Here is a 17245-nt window from a genome sequence, read left to right as displayed (position 1 = left end):
AAGAATGTAAATACTGAGTCTGAAATAGTATAGCAATATGCTATACAATTATGTGAAAACATGTATAAAACTACACATCTTCAGATTTTGTATATACATAAGTGTCCTACACTGATAATACAAAGTTATTATAGCTGTGTGTACCTTGTGTGCACCGCCTAGTGGTTAAAGCACGTTATTGAATTATTGTTTTTATGTGTTATATTTGATAAAAAAAATATTAAGAGTACATACTTTCATAGGGGGAAAGTAGAAGGTCTGTGATAGAAATATAGACTATAAAAAATCAAGAAGATACTGTAAGTGATCTCTACAATAAACAGTTTAGTGCCAGATGTACAAAGATACTAATAGGAGGATGTGCAAAACAGAAAAACGAATTAACCTTTATTTAAACATTAAATAATACTTTAGATTAAGGTCCTCTTTTAAATAAGAAAAAAACTTTGGGGGTATCTACTGTTGGGGCAGAATCTCTGCTCCGCGCCGTTCTTATATGAGCGGGTTCTCAAAAGAAGGAAAAATTCAAAGCAGCCAGGATAAGGGTTAAACAATAATCTGCTTTAATGGCACAAACATACAAATACTTCACCTAATCACGAAGCACTCTGCAGAGTACTCCGGGCTCAGGTTCTACCACCGTGTAAGACATGTCTCAGGAACGGCCAGTCAAAAACAAGAGCGCGAACCAAAGGAAAACACAGGCTTTCATACTAAAAACACAGGAGGAGGTGTGTGGATGTTTTCCCCCAGAGGTCATCTTATTGGGAGAGACCAACACATGGCCTGTCGTGCCCAATCAGCGCGACACAACAGAAGAAACCCGGAAACAAAAAGTCTCTTTCAGTTTGACGAAAAACAGATACTTTTTGGTGTCTGGAACGAACCTGCTCTAAACAACAAGTTTCCTTATCTTATTTCACATCTTGCAGCCAGCACACACACATCCCAGTGTTTCCCACAGATCTGAAATATACTTGGGGGGGAAGGTGCCAGGGGGGGGGCTGCGAGCGGTGTGAGCGGACCGCGGGGCGGGCTTTGTGACGTGCAACACATGTGACAAACAACAAGTTTTAACAACAGGTTTATTCATTAACTTTACATTACTGTATGGCAATATTCATTTTGTACAAAGATGGCACTGTTTGTCAGAGCACTTAATCCGTCTAGGTTTGTTGAAGAACAGCTCCAACGTCTGTGTGTATGAGAACGCCTCATCCCATCCCGCTGGTCCACTGACTGCTATCCGCATACATGCAGCCAGGTGCTCCCCTTTCAGTCGGTTTCTCATGTCAGTTTTCATCTGTAAAACAGACAGTTTGTTTTAAATGAACTATACAGAATGACATGCAAGACACGTACCCTGTTCATCGTAGAAAAATCCCTCTCGCAGTTTACACTGGAGACAGGGATGACCAACCCCGCTGAAGAGAGAAGGCTGAGGTTTGGGTATATTTCTGCCCATTCGTCCTTCTCACTGGCCAGGAGCTGCATGATCTCAGCTTGTGTCTTGTCCTTCAGAGATTAGCCAAGGCAGGGCAAATGAGTATACAGTATAATTGAAACATTTACAGATGTCAAAATAAGCAATTCTAACCGTCAAGTTCATATTAATTTAGGTATTTACCAACCTTAAATGTTCCTTCAAGAACATGCTGCTTGTAGGAGGTCCACTCTTGGATAACTGTGGCATCCTGCCCTGGGATGAATTTGTTGGCAAGGGTCTGCAACATTGAAATGTTGGTTACATCATTGGAGGTAACTGCCTTTGGACCCAGGACACTGAAGGCCCCCAGCACTTCAATATGCTGGAACCTGCTCTCAATGTTGCTCTCCAGGCTGCAGATGTAAGGTTTGAGGACCTGGAATGATATTATACATTTTTCAGTTCAAGGAAAATAAATATTGGAATGTAAAAGTAAGAAGGGATGTATTTACATCTCTGACAAATCTGGCCCACATATCTTCCCGGGGGCGCTCCCCTCCTGATCCTCTCCTCCTCTCCGGCAATGCTAAACGCCCCAAGTCCACCTGGGTTGTCCAAGTCTTGGTGTAGGCGAGCAAGGAACGTTCCGGGGAGTGGGGTCTCGCCTGCCTCCAGAATTCTCCTCAGAGTAACAAGTGTGACTGGCACCTAAATGTGGAAAAAGACAACAATATAATAGGATGGATAATGCAAATAACTGGGAGCATCAAATGCATTTCTTTGTAATCTACCTACTCCTTTATGTGGAGAAAGTTCACATCAGCTCTCTGAAACACCTTAGACAGCATTGCAATGTGGGGCAGCACATCTGCCTGAAGGTAGAGGGCAGCCACAAAGCGGTATGTGGCACAGACATTATAGACCTTTGGCCACTGGGCACTTCCTTGTGGTTGCTTCTTCTGCCAGAGCAGCCAGCACAGCTGGAAGGTTCCTCTGGAGGTTTTGAACAGCTAGGTGCTGCGATAGCCACCTTGTATCTTTCACCTCCTAACAACAAGTAGAAACACTGGTAAGTAAAATATATGTAAATAATATGACACCACAATAGTATTATGAAAATAGGTAAAAACACACCTTGACTTTCAAGTCGTTCAGACCAAGAGTGGTAGCGGCAGCACTCAGTGTGGCTGACCTATTTGCACTATTTCGGAAGAATAGGTGCAGTCCCTGCAGGTGGTTCCTGAAGTTTGCCATATACCTGACAGCATTTGAGGCATCTTTGCATGCCAGTGCTAGTCTGTGAGCAGCACACGCTACAGAAACCAGCTTTGGAAAACTGTCTGTGAGCTGCTTTGCCACTCCATTCAGACGGCCTAAGTTTAAGAATTAAATGCAGTGTTGAGGGCGTCATTTTGTTTCCTTTAATAACAGCTGAAAATACACATTTCACACAATCCATTAGATTTAACCATAAACTCCATACCCGTCATCACTGCTGCACCGTCTGTCCCGAGTCCGTAGAGCCTGTCTACCGGGAGATCCTTCTTCTGTAGTACACTCTTGATGGCAGCAACAACGCTGTCAGCTTTCCCATCTTCCAGAGTTACCAGGTCAAGGAAGTGGTTGAAAACATAACCCTCTTTATCCAGGTGTCTAAAATAAAAATGTATAGGTTTTCACACATATTAATAAATATTAAGTTTAACTAGGCCTACATCTTTATTTAAATGCACATCATACCTTTAAAAAATACCCCACCTAACATGTAAATCCAGCTGGCGGTTTACAGATACATCTGTGGTTTCATCAACCTCTAGGCTGATTGCTTGAGATGACCTTATCTCTTCCAAAATAGGCGACTCTACTATCTCTGCAAGGATCTCCAGCATTTCATCCACTATTCTGTGTGATTGATAATTGTTTCTTTGATCCACCTGAGAAAAAGACATCATTTAACATTTAGCTGGTCAAAGTTCTTAGTTTCACAAGCATCATTTTGTACTAGGTTTACCTTCAGATTTTCAAAGTAATCACAACCCAAAAGCTGAGCTAAACTTAAGAGCTTAGGGTAGTTGGTGTGGTGAGCCATCTCATTCTTTACTAGCCAGTAAAGGCATTTGAATCCACCTATGACGGCCTCATGCTCCATAATAACTGTGGGCTCAAAAGCCTGCATCACTGAGTAGCCTAGACCAAGGGCAAAGACATAATTCATTATATGAGCCAAACATGGTTGATAGGTTGCAGAAATTAGCTTTACATAAAAAAATGATATACCTGATGCAAGTGAGACCTGATGCTTTACACTATATTGATGAGGCTCTGAGGAGATGTGGCGCTCGATATAATCCTTGCGGAAAACAAGAATCCCAACTTCTATGAAAGCCCATTTTAAGGGGCCTTTCTTTATTGGAGGCTTGTGTTGCCTGCAGATTCGGCATAACATTCCTTTTTAAAAAGAAAAAAGTGTTAATTCTTACAAAAAATAAGTTTTATTACAAATATGAACTTGCAAATGCCATTCATACCATGCTGGGTGAGGTAGAGCCAATTCTTGAACTGTGGCATTTTGAGCCAATCAGGGTTCCATCCTGAGTGGCGATGCTTGGAATCTGAAAATAATGCATTGGTATTACTGCATTTAAATGGTAGAGTTCTCCTTGCTATTATACTATGTCTGTGTCTGTGTCTGTGATGCTTGGAACTGTGCTGCTTGTTCACCTGCACCTGCTTGTACCACACTGGGACCTGCTGCTGCTTGTATCACACTGGGACCTGCACCTGCTTCTACACTGGGACCTGCTGCTGCTTCTACCACACTGGGACCTGCTGCCTCTCCCTCAGTACTCTGACTAGTTGTGCCAGCATCTTCACTGACCACCGGCTAGAATTGAAAACAAGCTTGAATCTAGTTTGGTCTCTGCATTGCAACTCACTGTTGACTGCAATTGTATAATTTCAGGTCAAATGAACCGACATATATCATTATTGAGACGTATGCATTTATTATTGCCATTGCAAGCAAAATGCTAACATTGGCTAAGTTACCTGTGGTCTCTCCTCCTCATCCTCACGCCGTATTCTCTTAAAATATTTTTGAATACTCATATCTGAGGAGTAATGCAGGGGAAATTAACAGTCTAACCTTAGCTAAAGTTAATCTGTGTCCTTCTAACTGGCATAGCCCGAAGAGAAAACAAATTATAATCTTTTTTATATTTAATTTAGCACACGTAACTTGCACGCAGCAAAGTTGGCCTGGTTACGTTAAATACACTCTTAGTTGCCACTAACTTCAAATAATTCGAATCTCCTACCAAAGTCAGAAAACAGCAACACAATAAGGAGAAAATAGTTACTTTACCTTAGTGTCCGCGTCTTCTAAATTAACGTCGTCTTCTCCGTTTTTCGTTTCCCTCCACGCGATGGCAGCACGAACAGGAGGTGTCGAGCGAGGGATCATACACTAGTTAATCGATCGCAGAGCCAACAGGGGGGGATTATTGTCCCCTAGTTAATCAACCGCAGAGCGAACAGGCACAGGAGACGTAGAGCGAGGGCTCATTGTCCATTAGTTAATCACTCGCAGATGGCGTCGCTCGCGGACGGATACATTTTTTTTTTAAAAGGTCCGAAATATACTTGGGCGGGCCTTAATATACCTGGGCGGCCCGCCCAAGTATTAACATTGTGTGGGAAACACTGCATCCCCTTTATGGCTCTTTGTCTCTGTGGCCATCTTCCCCCCCCTCAGGTTACCACACACAAGTTAAAAAGACCTACCAGAACCGGAGGATGAGTCTCAAGAGGATGATAGAAATCCTTCGTTTGCTGAGATAATGTCCGAGTTAAAATCTCAACGTTCTGAGATAATTAATCGTCTCGATGGAATTGATAATCGTTTGGAGATTGTGACTAGTCAAGTCTCAACAATGAAAGAAGCACTAGCTACAACAAACCAGGAATCAACTTCAGCGTATGGACGAAGCTGAACAAAGAATTTCGACATTAGAAGACACCTTACAAACTACAGCACGGGACCTTCACAGAGCCGAAAAGTTGATAAAGACGCTGGAATCTAAGACGGATGATCTAGAAAATAGAGGGAGACGTAAAAACCTTGTTTTACTAGGGCTCCCAGAGAAGTCAGAAGGCAGCCAATTACTACTTCAATATATTCAACAGAAACTATCTTCCTGGCTCAAACTCTCCCTCGATCAGAACCTAGAGTTGGAGCGGGTTCACTGCTCTCTACGACCATATCACGAACCAGGGAAGCCTCCAAGACCAATTATGATCCGCTTTCTACGAGTCAGAGATAAAGAAATGATACTGCAGTCTGCAAAGAAAATGTCAATCCACGAGGGTAATACTAAACTCACCATTCGCCAGGATCTGTCTGCAGAGGTACGCCGAAAGCGCAAGGAGCTCGACCTGGTGATCAAATTATTCCTCGAAAAAGGCATGTTCAGAGGGTTTGCTTATCCTCATCGGCTCCGTATTCTTCACAAAGAGAAGATTGTTTTTTTTGAAGATCCCAAAGAAGCCGACACCTTTGTTAAGCAGCTGCAGTAAGTCGCTATTTTTCTAACCTACCGGAGTGGAGGTAAGAAGTACATTATTTTTTCTCTTTTCTCCTCTTCTCTCAATTAACTGTCATTGGGATTGGGGAAACGTGTGGAAATCGTTTTTTGCAAGGACACATTAAGAGGACTTTCCAGGATCGAACTGGTTCATTTGTATTTTGTTATATTTACCAGTGTCTTTGCTTCCGGCAACAAAGAATGACGTAGCGGACCACACCAACAAAGAAGGTAGTGGAGGGGTCTGACAAAACAGTAACATACAGTTCTGTTTAAAATACACCCTTCCTCCTCCACTCTTATTTTGACAGTTAAGATATCAGCATGTACACTCCTCCGATCGTTCTTTTTTGATTTGCCTTGTTTTTTTATGGCAATATATTGTTTGACATGTAAATGATCGGATGGAACATACCATGATGACATTTGGGATGCGGATTTCTATAGACAAGTTTACGCGACAAACCACGGGTAGCGCCATAACCCTACACAAATGCACTTCATTTCCGCCGGAAGTCTTTTGCACAGCGTCTGTCGGTGTAAACCGGTGTAAACAGTCAGACGGGCACTGGTGTAAACACAGCGATTTCGATGCTAACAGTGATGCTAGCTTGGGAACACGATTCTACTTCTTTGACTGGAGATGGCGTTACTCTCCCCCACCCGAATTCAGTGCAAAACTGGGAGGATAACATGACGACGTGGCCCAGCATAACGTACAGCAAAATGTGCTCCTACTTCGTTCAATCCATGGCAATAGATGGAAAAGCAATGGACAGTCTGAAGGCATATCATAAGGCTGCGCACATTCTACTTTGCCCACATGCTCCCGAAAATTGTTGACGATTTTGTTGAGGGAAGGTTACAGTTCTGCAGTAAATATCTCAGCATTTTAAAACCAAAATAAACTGCCTTATTTAGGTCATGCCCACAGGAGCCAACAGTTGTCTGTTGTTTACATAATGCACAATTTACATGATCTCTTTATGCTGTGCAATATATCATATGTGCCTGTACTGTTTGAGTGAAAATAAAGTTTGATGTAATTGAATTTCATTATTGCACTGTTATTGCATTATTGCATTTCATATGTTCCTTAGAGTGCTACAATTTCTTTTAACACAGTTCATCATTCATATTAAGCTCATACTGTACATAAATAACACTGAATGAATTAATTGTTTAGAGGAAACTAAAGAAATGGTTTCAACAAGAAAGATCACATGTTTAATCCTAACAGGTATTACAAATTAAAATATAAAAGCAGCCCACACAATTACATCACTATGAAAATATTCATATATAATAGTAAAAAATACAATGCATGCAGTATTTGTTGTGTTTATCTGTATTTAATGAACAACATGGCTGGGTGCTGGGTGCTGGTTTGTGGTCGTAGCACTCTCTATCTAACCACTCGTTCAGGTGCTTTCTCGAGTGATTACAACCAACTACCGCACACGTAGTTCCCGAACCACTTTTCTTCATGTTGTAATTGTTATATCCTCTTTGTCTCTGCGATATCAGTGCTTTGTCGGCACAACGGAGCTAGCTAGCAAAACAAACCCAGTCCGCCAAAACGGAAGTGCATTGCATCGAAGGGAGGAGTTCAGGATGTAGAGCGGAAACGGCTCAATAACTTGTGTATATACCCGTCCCCTGTTAAAGTCCATGTAATGTCCAAAATAAATGTTATTCTGTGTTAATAAATCGCTTCATCACTTTCCACTGTTTCATTTGACATATCAACATCAATGATTCTTTCCATAAATACCCCCCAAATAACATGAAATGTGTGCCACTTTCCCGTGTTATTCCGCTCCGGTAGCGAAAAGCTTGCCAGCCATTAACCCAGCTGTGTGACGTCACACGTGGCAAACACCAGCCTCGTCTGGATTGTTTGTTTTGTATCCTTCCGCTATTTTCGCTCAACATATGTGTAACCGGACCTCGCTAAACTTTTTTTATCTAACAATTCATGATGGGGAAGCGATGTGTAGTTGTGAGCTGTGAATGTTTCCTGATTGCTATAAACATTGATCATGGGTGCTGGAAGATTGTGCACAAAACTCGGGTCAGAATTAAGTTACTACAGGTGTTATGCCAGCTTGAGCTAAATGTCACCAGAGTACAGTGAACTTGCCTAGTGACTGAAATATATAAAAGTTGAAGTGAAATAAGTAAGGCCAAAAATGAATTACGTCTGAATATCTTTATTATTTTTACCACTTTTAATTATTTGTGGGCTCGCACATATACCAAAATAGACTAATGTACACTGCAATAAAGATAAAATGTTACAAGTGAAAAATTAACAAAAGAACCCTTTTTTATTTATCAAACAGTAAATTAATACAATCTTACAAATTTGTGATTTGGAAAATGTTGTTATATTTACATGTTTCTTTGGAAAAATAATATTGTAAATGATGTACTTTGTAAATTATTTACATCATGCGAAACCATTTTAACCAGTTCAGCTGCATGACTTATGTCAAATTACAGATTTGGCCATTGAAATCCCTGATAGCGGCCTCCCGGCTCAGGGTAAGTCTTCCGTATCTCGGTTACAGCACATGCAGCGGGACTCTGATTTTTGGGCCGAGTACACCCCAGCACGGCAGCACCAACGTACAAACTGTCGATAAGCTGTATATCGATACTTCCTAATGAAAAAAAAGTATACAGATTATAAATATATTTGGAGAAAAATAAAATGTTATGTAGTACTATTATGTAGCAATGGTTACAAATTGGCTTATAACATGATATTTGTATTTCACTTGTACAAAATAAATATGAGGTTATACATGACTGCTTGACAGAATCATAGACCTCTTATATATTTCCTCACATGTGTAGTTGTTTCTTTTCCCAAGCATACATTGAACTTGCATACACAGAAAAAATAAAAGCCAAGCTGTTTTTGACTGCTTGAAAGAGTTTAATGGTATCTTTAAAAGTGTACCATATCTGTAGCGACTAAAAGTATTATATGAAAGCAAAGCTGCAATAGGCAGTTGGGTCAATCAATATTTACTTACTGGTGTAGTGGGCCATCAACTGCTCTGTGTTGTTGTTTGTATTGAAGATACGCTATTTTCAGTGTCCAAACACTGAGACAGCCTTCTCTAAAGCCTGGGTGGCTAATAATGCACCTTGGTTTCTCGTCGGTGTCTTCTATCTGGCAGAGTCCTGCACGGGTCTGATTTCCAAGACCCGCTCCCGCCCCGCACCCGTGACGTGCAGTACCGAACCCGCCCCGCTACCCGCACATATTGCCAATTAGTTCCGCAACCCGACCCGACCCGCCGGCACATGATCCGCAACCCGACCCGAACCCGCATATATATAAGCAGTGACAACGTGCAATTATTAACACACGCAGTTGCATATTTGGCTCAAAAAGCCTGGGATGTTGCTTATTTTCTCCATCTAGGATGACACCAAAAGCCTCCCAGACGTTGGATTTCGCTCTTGATGAAGAGTTATTGAAAATGCTGTATTCTATAGAGAGCTTCACCTCAGCCATTCAGAATGTGGTGCGCTCAGCAGCAGATAGATGCGCTGCAGAGGTTATGATTATGCTCAGTCCCGCGGAGGAGAGGTCTGAGGATTTAAACATTAAACTAAATTATTATTGTTTAAATATATTTATTATGCAACACCCGCAACCGGACCCGCAAATTCTTTGTTTTACCCAGAAGCGAACCCGGAAAAAAGCGTTTGAAAAAGTACCACCCGCAAATCACCTTTTTTGCGGGTTACCCGTCGGGTACCCGCGGATACCCGACCCGATGCAGGACTCTGCTATCTGGTCAGTAGGTTGCAAACTGTCTATTTGTTCCATCACTTGCCAGATCTCTCTGCAGCATAGCCTACACATTCATCTGCAGTGGGCATGCTTTCACAGCATTGACATGTACACCTGAATATTGTACATAACATTAAAAAACAAAACAATATCTGCCGGACGTGTGAGGAACATATGACAAATTAAGATCGACATTTAGTGCAGGTCAAATTAAATAAAACAGAATTTACCATTCAGTATTGCCGACTCGAGTCTCGCCGGCTGCGGAATCCGCTTCTCTTTCACAAGTTTCTGCCTCGTTGTTCGATTGCTGGGCAGGAGGCTCGTACTGTACTTATAAGGCAAGATGCCTTGAAGTGAAAGGCTAGCTGGTTCACTCTCTACTTCTGTAACTGAATCCAGATAACCCACCGAATCTGAGCTTGAATGATCGCTGTCGCTGTCGCTGTCTGAAGTTATCGCGTTGCTTGCCATTTGGACTGATTTGATCAAATGGCAATGTTTGCCACGTGTGACGTCAACGCTCGTTCGGGAGTGATCGGGGGCGTACTCGGCAAACTTCGGAACCAACATCGGTTTTTAACGTATATGTCATTTAATTATGACGAAACTTTAAACATTTTTATTTATTTTTATTCTGGTGATATCTAAACTACATGTTAAAAAACACCTGTGTTAGATGCATTACATGGCCTTTAAGGAGGAGAATTAGGAAGACATTTATTTATTTTCAATGAGAACTGAGGATGGGAGCTCCAAGTTGCCAACACAAAGAGGACATTTTTTAGATCTGAGATGCACATTTCTCTGACGTTTGTTTCTCTCTGGGCTACAATAAATTGGGTAGATGAATTGCCAGGGTCAGAAGACCCTGGTTTGGGTGGGATGTTATATTGTTTTCTTTTTGTATTTTGCATTTGTGTTACATTAGTTATAATGTTAAATAATAAAAGCAGTGACAATCCGTTTTGTGTATGGGGCCAAAATATACAACATATTAAATATAATCCCACAGATATGCAGCAGTCAGCATGCAAAACATGAAAATCTATTCTTGGAATATTAAAGGCTTGGGAAATCCCATAAAAAGGAATAAAGTACTATCTCTTCTTAAAAAAGACAAAGCTGATGTGGTCTTCTTACAAGAAACTTTTCTCTCAGATACTGAACATCTTAAATTGAAAAGAGATTGGATAGGTCAGGTGTATGTCTCATCATATAAAACCCATAGTAGAGGGACAGCTATTGTGATAAACAAAACTTGCCCATTTGAATTAGAAAAATTAGTTACGGACCCAAATGGTAGGTTTGTTTTGGTTGTTGGTACTATTTTTGGAACCCCAATCACCTTTTTAAATATCTATGCTCCCAATATATTCCCTCAAAATACATGCATAGGGTAAAAGAATGTAAAATTGATTCCATTAATATTTCAGGTCATGCAAGAGTTCATCTAACTATTCACTTGGAGAGTGGAGAATTTGTATCCAGGCGCTGGAAATTTGATAACTCCTTACTTAGAGACGAAAAATTCAAATAAAAAATGCGAATGTGGATAAGGTACTATATAAAAGAAAATAATGACCCCTCTATAGATCCGAATATTATTTGGGAAGCTGCGAAAGCTACTTTAAGAGGATTTATTATCTCATACACATCTTTTAAAAAACGTGAAAATGTTAAGCTCAGACAAGAACATGAAAGAGAAGTAAACAGATGCGAAGTACTCCATAAATCCGCATCAACAGATGAAAACTGGAAACAATTAAACACAGCCAGAGCTAAATTAAATATTGACTTAACAAATGAAATCATAACACAAATGAATCTTATCAGACAAAATAATTATGAATTCGGCAATAAACCAAGTAAACTACTTGCCTATCAATTAAAGAAGGAGCAAGCAGAAAGGGCTATAAAGGCAATTCGTCTGAAAGACGACAAGATAACCTACCACCCAAAACAGATTAACTAGACTTTTTATGAATTTTATAACAAATTATACAAATCTCAATGTGATTACTCACAAGATGAACTGGACAATTATCTCCATAACATTAATTTACCTACATTATCTGATTTAGATCAAGAGTATCTAAACTCATCAATTACAGAAGTAGAAGTTTTGGCTGCAATTAAATCTATGCCTATAAATAAAAGCCCAGGGCCAGATGGCTTCTCGGCAGAATTTTATAAAGAGTTTTGGACTGAACTTCAACCTATATTTATGTCAATGGTTAACAACTTCTCTCACAACAGAACACTTCCTCAATCAATGAATCTTGCATTACTGTACTACATAAAGATGGGCAAGACCCCTTGAATTGTTCTTCATTTAGGCCTATAAGTCTCTTGGATCATGATTATAAGATTATCACCAAATGATTAGCAAAACGATTGGAAATTATTTTACCTAAACTAATTAGTCCTGATCAAACAGGTTTTGTCAAGGGCAGATATTCTTCTGATAATATAAGGAGACTTTTGAATATTATAAACCATTTGGACACCTGTAAGAAGCCATCTCTGCTTCTTTCTTTAGATGCCGAGAAGGCCTTTGACAGGATTGAGTGGAATTTTCTTTTTGCTATCTTGAACAGATTAAATATGGGCTCTCGATTCATAGAGTGGGTCAAATCAATTTATAAAAATCCTAAAGCAGCGGTTATCACTAACTGCAGTTCCTCAGATCTTTTTTCACTAACAAGGGGGACAAGACAGGGATGTCCACTGTCACCTTTGCTTTTTGCAATTGTAATTGAACCACTGGCGTCATGTGTGCGAGACAACATAAGTATTAAAGGAGTGAAGATTAACGATGAACACAAAATGTATCTGTATGCTGACGATATCATCCTTTACTTAACAGACCCAGAAAATTCAGTACCACATCTGCTCGACACGATAGAGCAATTTGGAAGATACTCAGGATATAAAATAAATTTTAAGAAATCGAATGCTTGTTTCTTACATATGATGCCAACAGCAAATCTGGAAAAGTCTTGTTCTTTTAATTTGTCACCAGGTGGCTTTAAATACTTAGGAATAAATATAACACCACACCTGGATAATCTGTTTAAAGAGAATTACAATCCGCTCATTGACAAAATCAAACAGGATTTATCCAAATGGTCCACATTACCAATATCACTGCTAGGAAGAATCAATGTCATAAAAATGAATATTTTACCGAGATGTATTTTTCTTTTTCAAATGTTACCATGCTATTTATCCGCTGATTATTTTAAATCTCTCAATAGACACATCTCAAAATATATCTGGTGTAATAAAAAACCAAGAATCAAGTTAATTACTTTTATGAAACCAGAAACCATGGGGGGTCTTGGTCTTCCCAACTTTCAACACTACTTCTGGTCAGCTCAATTAAGAAATGTACTATCTTGGTTTCTGGGAAGAAAGGATTCACTATGGGTTCAGATAGAAGCCAGTGTCTTTGACCCGCTGCCAGTGGAAACTCTTATATTTGTTAAAGACTTCAATAAGGTGAAAAATATGGCCAAATGTTTTACAGTGGTCAATACACTGTTAGCCTGGAGGGACTGTACAAAAAAAAAAAGTTCATGTTAACTCAGGTATTTCAATCTTTTCTCCTATTTTGAACAATCCTGATCTTAGCAAATATTTGTTGTCAATCAATATAAACAAATGGACGAAATCAGGTATAAAGCAATTGAAACATTTTTTTCACAAAGATATAACATTGAAATCATTTAATGATTTAAGAGCAGAATATGACATTTCAAATAAGGATTTTTTCAGATACCTGCAAATTAGGAACGTGATCCAATCAATTATTAAAAGCAATACATTGAGATCGGGATTGTTGGAAGAGGAGGAGATATTGATGTCATCGAGCACAATCAAAGGTAAAATTAGAGAATTTAATGCATTTTTTTCTAAAAGAGCTCAGTCATCATTTCCAACCTTAAAAAAAATCTGGGAAAAGGACTTAGGGATACAGATAGATGAAACTACATGGCTGAATATCTGTGAAAGAACACATTTTCCATTCACAAGCAATACAATCAAAGAAGCAAACTTTACATTTCTCAACAAATTTTACCTCACACCCAGAAAGATGCATAACATTTCCAAAGAAAACTCTCCAAAATGTCCAAGATGTAAAGTAAAAGAAGGAACATGTATGCATCTGTTTTGGGACTGTGATCTCTTGAAACATTTCTGGGATTCGATTCATGCGCTCACAAAAGCCGTTTTAGGAATCGAAATGAGCCTAAATCCATGTTTTTTCCTGTTAAATGACATGCCAAACTTTAAACTGAACCCCAAACATTATAGAATACTAATCACAATAACATATTTTGCCAAGAAATGTATACTTTTACTCTGGAAGAATGAACCTCCTCCAACATTTAAACTTTTCATTGATCAGATAACACATTTTTTACCTCTGGAGAAAATTACTTTGGAAAAATACAATCATGGACATATCTTTCAAGCTCTGTGGTTGCCATTGTTTTCATATTTGGAAAATATATCTGAGATATGACCAGTGATGGAATGGTGCATTCTGTGGCTATTTTTCCTGACGGCCGGAAATACTAGTTGTGTTGTCATTGTCTATATTGTCGCTGTATTGTATAATTAATTGTATAATTATTTGTTTGTTTTACTTTGATGTGGGCTTATTATTATTATTTTTTTTTTTTTTCGTTTTATGTTTATTTTCATTTTCATGGCTCTGTTGTTTGAGTTATATTGAGAAGCATTTTTTTTTTTTTTTTATATAAATGTTTTTGGTTTCGTTAGTGTGGGCATGTGCGGTTGGAGGGAGGGAGGGGGGAGTGTAGTGAGTGTACTGTGATATTACAATCTATGAAATGGCATCGATTATTGTACACTATAATGAAATAAAAAGACTTGTAAAAAAAAAAAGATATAGTTGTTATAGTTGGCTAAATATACGTAATACATGTAAATTACCTTCATATCAATAATAACGAGGAACACATTACCTATGCTCTTAAGCAGTATTAGAGATGCTTTTCAAATAGTCAAACTTCACACAGGCCCAATATAGAAAACACACTCATTTGTCCTGCAGCCTTTCCAGCCATTTGAGCTATTGTTCACATCCTTACTTCAAATAAAAGGTTTCACATTGCATATTTCCAGCTTCCTTTACACATACTGTTATTAATACAAATTAATTAACTACACACATCTATTTAAAACAAGTAGATTTCCCTGATCATTGACATGCTGAAAATCTTAAGAAGAATGTCCCCTCCCCCAGCTCTCTCGTCCCTGTCATAAAAGCTGCTTCCATTTCATATAGAGTAATAAAACATGTTTAAGCTAATTTCTCCACAATGTTTGTAGCCATTTAGTACCCACACATGAAAGAATAAAAACAGAGGTATAGTTGAACAGTAATCACGCAGCACATATATTTACTGCAATGAAAACACACACCTTTGCCCTAAGCATGTGTAACGCACCCTCTTCTTTTATGAGGGAAACATTCCAGAGTTTTGGAGCTATCCCCAAACACGGATGTCCCCTGCTCACATCCCTCTCTGAACACAAAGACTTCACCTCAATATATTGGGGAGGAAAAATATACTTTGTCCCTTCAAATTTAACACACATGAATATATATAAGGTGACATTAAAATGAATATACCAGATTTAACTTTCCTGCCATAACACGTTACTTTAATACTTCAAATAATTCAAATAATCCTTCACTACAGATAAATATTAAGCCTGACAAAGTACTTAACGTCTAATATATTGCTTTCCTGCAATGTTAACTATGTTGAAGCACTTATTTTAACTGATATTATACATATGAATTATACTCTTATGTATGTAGATAGTATAAGAAATGTGCAGAATATGACAGTTTAATGGAGGAGGTACAAACCCATGTTGATAGATGTCTTGTAATGTGCTGTTGAGGAACCTGTGACCCAAGATTTTCATTCATTGCATACACCGTAGTTTTGTATATGATATGTCAATAACCTTTGAAAATCTTGAAATCTTGAAAGGGATGTGCAAAATAGCCATTATACAGTCTTTAATTAACTATTATTAGAGAATAACGAGTAATGAATATACTTTATTACTCGTTTCCATTCATGTCAATTGCAGATAAATGTTTAGTCTTCTCAAGCACCAACTATCAAATATCTCTCCTGATTGTTGGCACTTGGCAATCAGGTTAACTTCTGTATTGTGGAGTAGAATTACAAAGTAACAATGAGCTGTCATGTGGGTATATATTAATGCTGCGCATTATGGACACAAGCGATTTTCACCCATTTATTAATTATATGTTTTACATTTGATAACACCAATGTGTTTAATACTGGCAACTTCTAAATGTGGGAAAAACGAAAACGTTCAGTAGAGACGTCCCATGGAACATTTTGCGAAACACAATAGCCAGCATGTGTAGTTCTGGGGGGGGCGTTCAATTCCAGTTTTGGATAGTCTGGCGTGGTTTTGTTCCATTTCAAACAGCTGTTTGACACTCGGCGTAACCTTGGCGCACTGCCACTCCAACATCCAATCCCAGCGCTTGAAGATTAATCAAGGGGACTGTAGTCCTAAACGATAGCTGGGGATTATGGGTAGTGTAGTGTCTTCGGCCATCCTAAACTCCTAGAGGCCTACGTCTGTTTCCGGTTATTTTTATTTTGAAATTCAGTTCCTGACGGACACCAAAAAAGCCAGAGATTATGGAATTAAACCAATAAATAAAAGCAAGGATAAGTGTGTGTTATTGGTGAGTAAATAACAGTGTGTTGTTTTGAAAAGAATAACAAATTAGAAGGAAAAAAAGATTTAAAAATACAGATTTCAGTATTCTGAGGCTCTGAGCCCCATTTATTTTCCTCACAGACGGAAACAAAAGTCAGAAATTATACGATTTAAAATAAAAGCAATAATTGTGGCTTGATATTGAGTAAGAACATGTTTTTATGAACCACAAAGCTTCCGGTCTTCCATGACCCGACCGGAGAAAAAGACATGCTGCAGGTACGAAACACATTACCAGTAGAAATACATTGCTTTTAAAATCGTGCTGTGCAACACGAAAAAAAGGAGAAAATCGTGTTGGTGAACACGAATCAATAGATTAAAAATCGTGTTGGTGAACACGAAATGCCATGAGACTGGGTTGTTATGTCTGTATCCTACCTGCAACTGGTCTCTGAAGCAAGAAAGACAAAGAGGATAAGCCATAGTCGTTTTGAAAGGCCTGACAGAAGGAGAACTATCATTCTCTTAAGTGACATTCAGAATGAGGTCAAAACAGATCCATAGAGAAAGGGTTTGCCAGAGGTTCCTCCCTATCACACTTCTTAGTGTAATCAGTGACATAGTTCATGGAGATGGATCACTTGAAATGCAAGCCTCTATGTTTTT

The 17245-nt window shown here is 38.9% G+C and overlaps 1 protein-coding gene across 7 annotated transcripts; it reads right to left on the bottom strand.

The window, feature by feature from the left end:
- Positions 1 to 551: 551 nt before the first annotated feature.
- On the bottom strand, positions 552 to 9429 carry LOC307035347 (zinc finger protein 862-like). 7 transcript variants are annotated; one of them, XM_079674539.1, is made up of 12 exons: positions 4791 to 5798; positions 4148 to 4310; positions 3955 to 4038; positions 3438 to 3874; positions 3185 to 3360; positions 2910 to 3079; positions 2561 to 2799; positions 2222 to 2473; positions 1939 to 2134; positions 1632 to 1862; positions 1421 to 1515; positions 552 to 1303 (listed from the first exon to the last, which is right to left on the bottom strand). In XM_079674539.1, the coding sequence occupies exons 1-8, from the start codon at positions 4887 to 4889 to the stop codon at positions 2342 to 2344; spliced, it is 1500 nt and encodes a 499-aa protein (XP_079530665.1). In that variant the 5' UTR covers positions 4890 to 5798; the 3' UTR covers positions 552 to 1303; positions 1421 to 1515; positions 1632 to 1862; positions 1939 to 2134; positions 2222 to 2341. The 7 variants fall into 7 exon arrangements, with proteins under 7 accessions (XP_079530665.1, XP_079530666.1, XP_079530667.1 ...); XM_079674542.1 differs by having other exon boundaries at positions 554 to 1515; positions 3438 to 3613; positions 3704 to 3874; positions 4791 to 5797; XM_079674540.1 differs by lacking the exon at positions 4791 to 5798 and adding an exon at positions 5809 to 9429 and having other exon boundaries at positions 553 to 1515.
- Between the last annotated feature and the right edge of the window lie 7816 nt (positions 9430 to 17245).

This window comes from Notothenia rossii, assembly GCF_949606895.1.
Source record: "Notothenia rossii genome assembly, chromosome: 4".
Taxonomy (NCBI): domain Eukaryota; kingdom Metazoa; phylum Chordata; class Actinopteri; order Perciformes; family Nototheniidae; genus Notothenia; species Notothenia rossii.
This window is presented reverse-complemented; position numbering and strand designations above follow the sequence as displayed.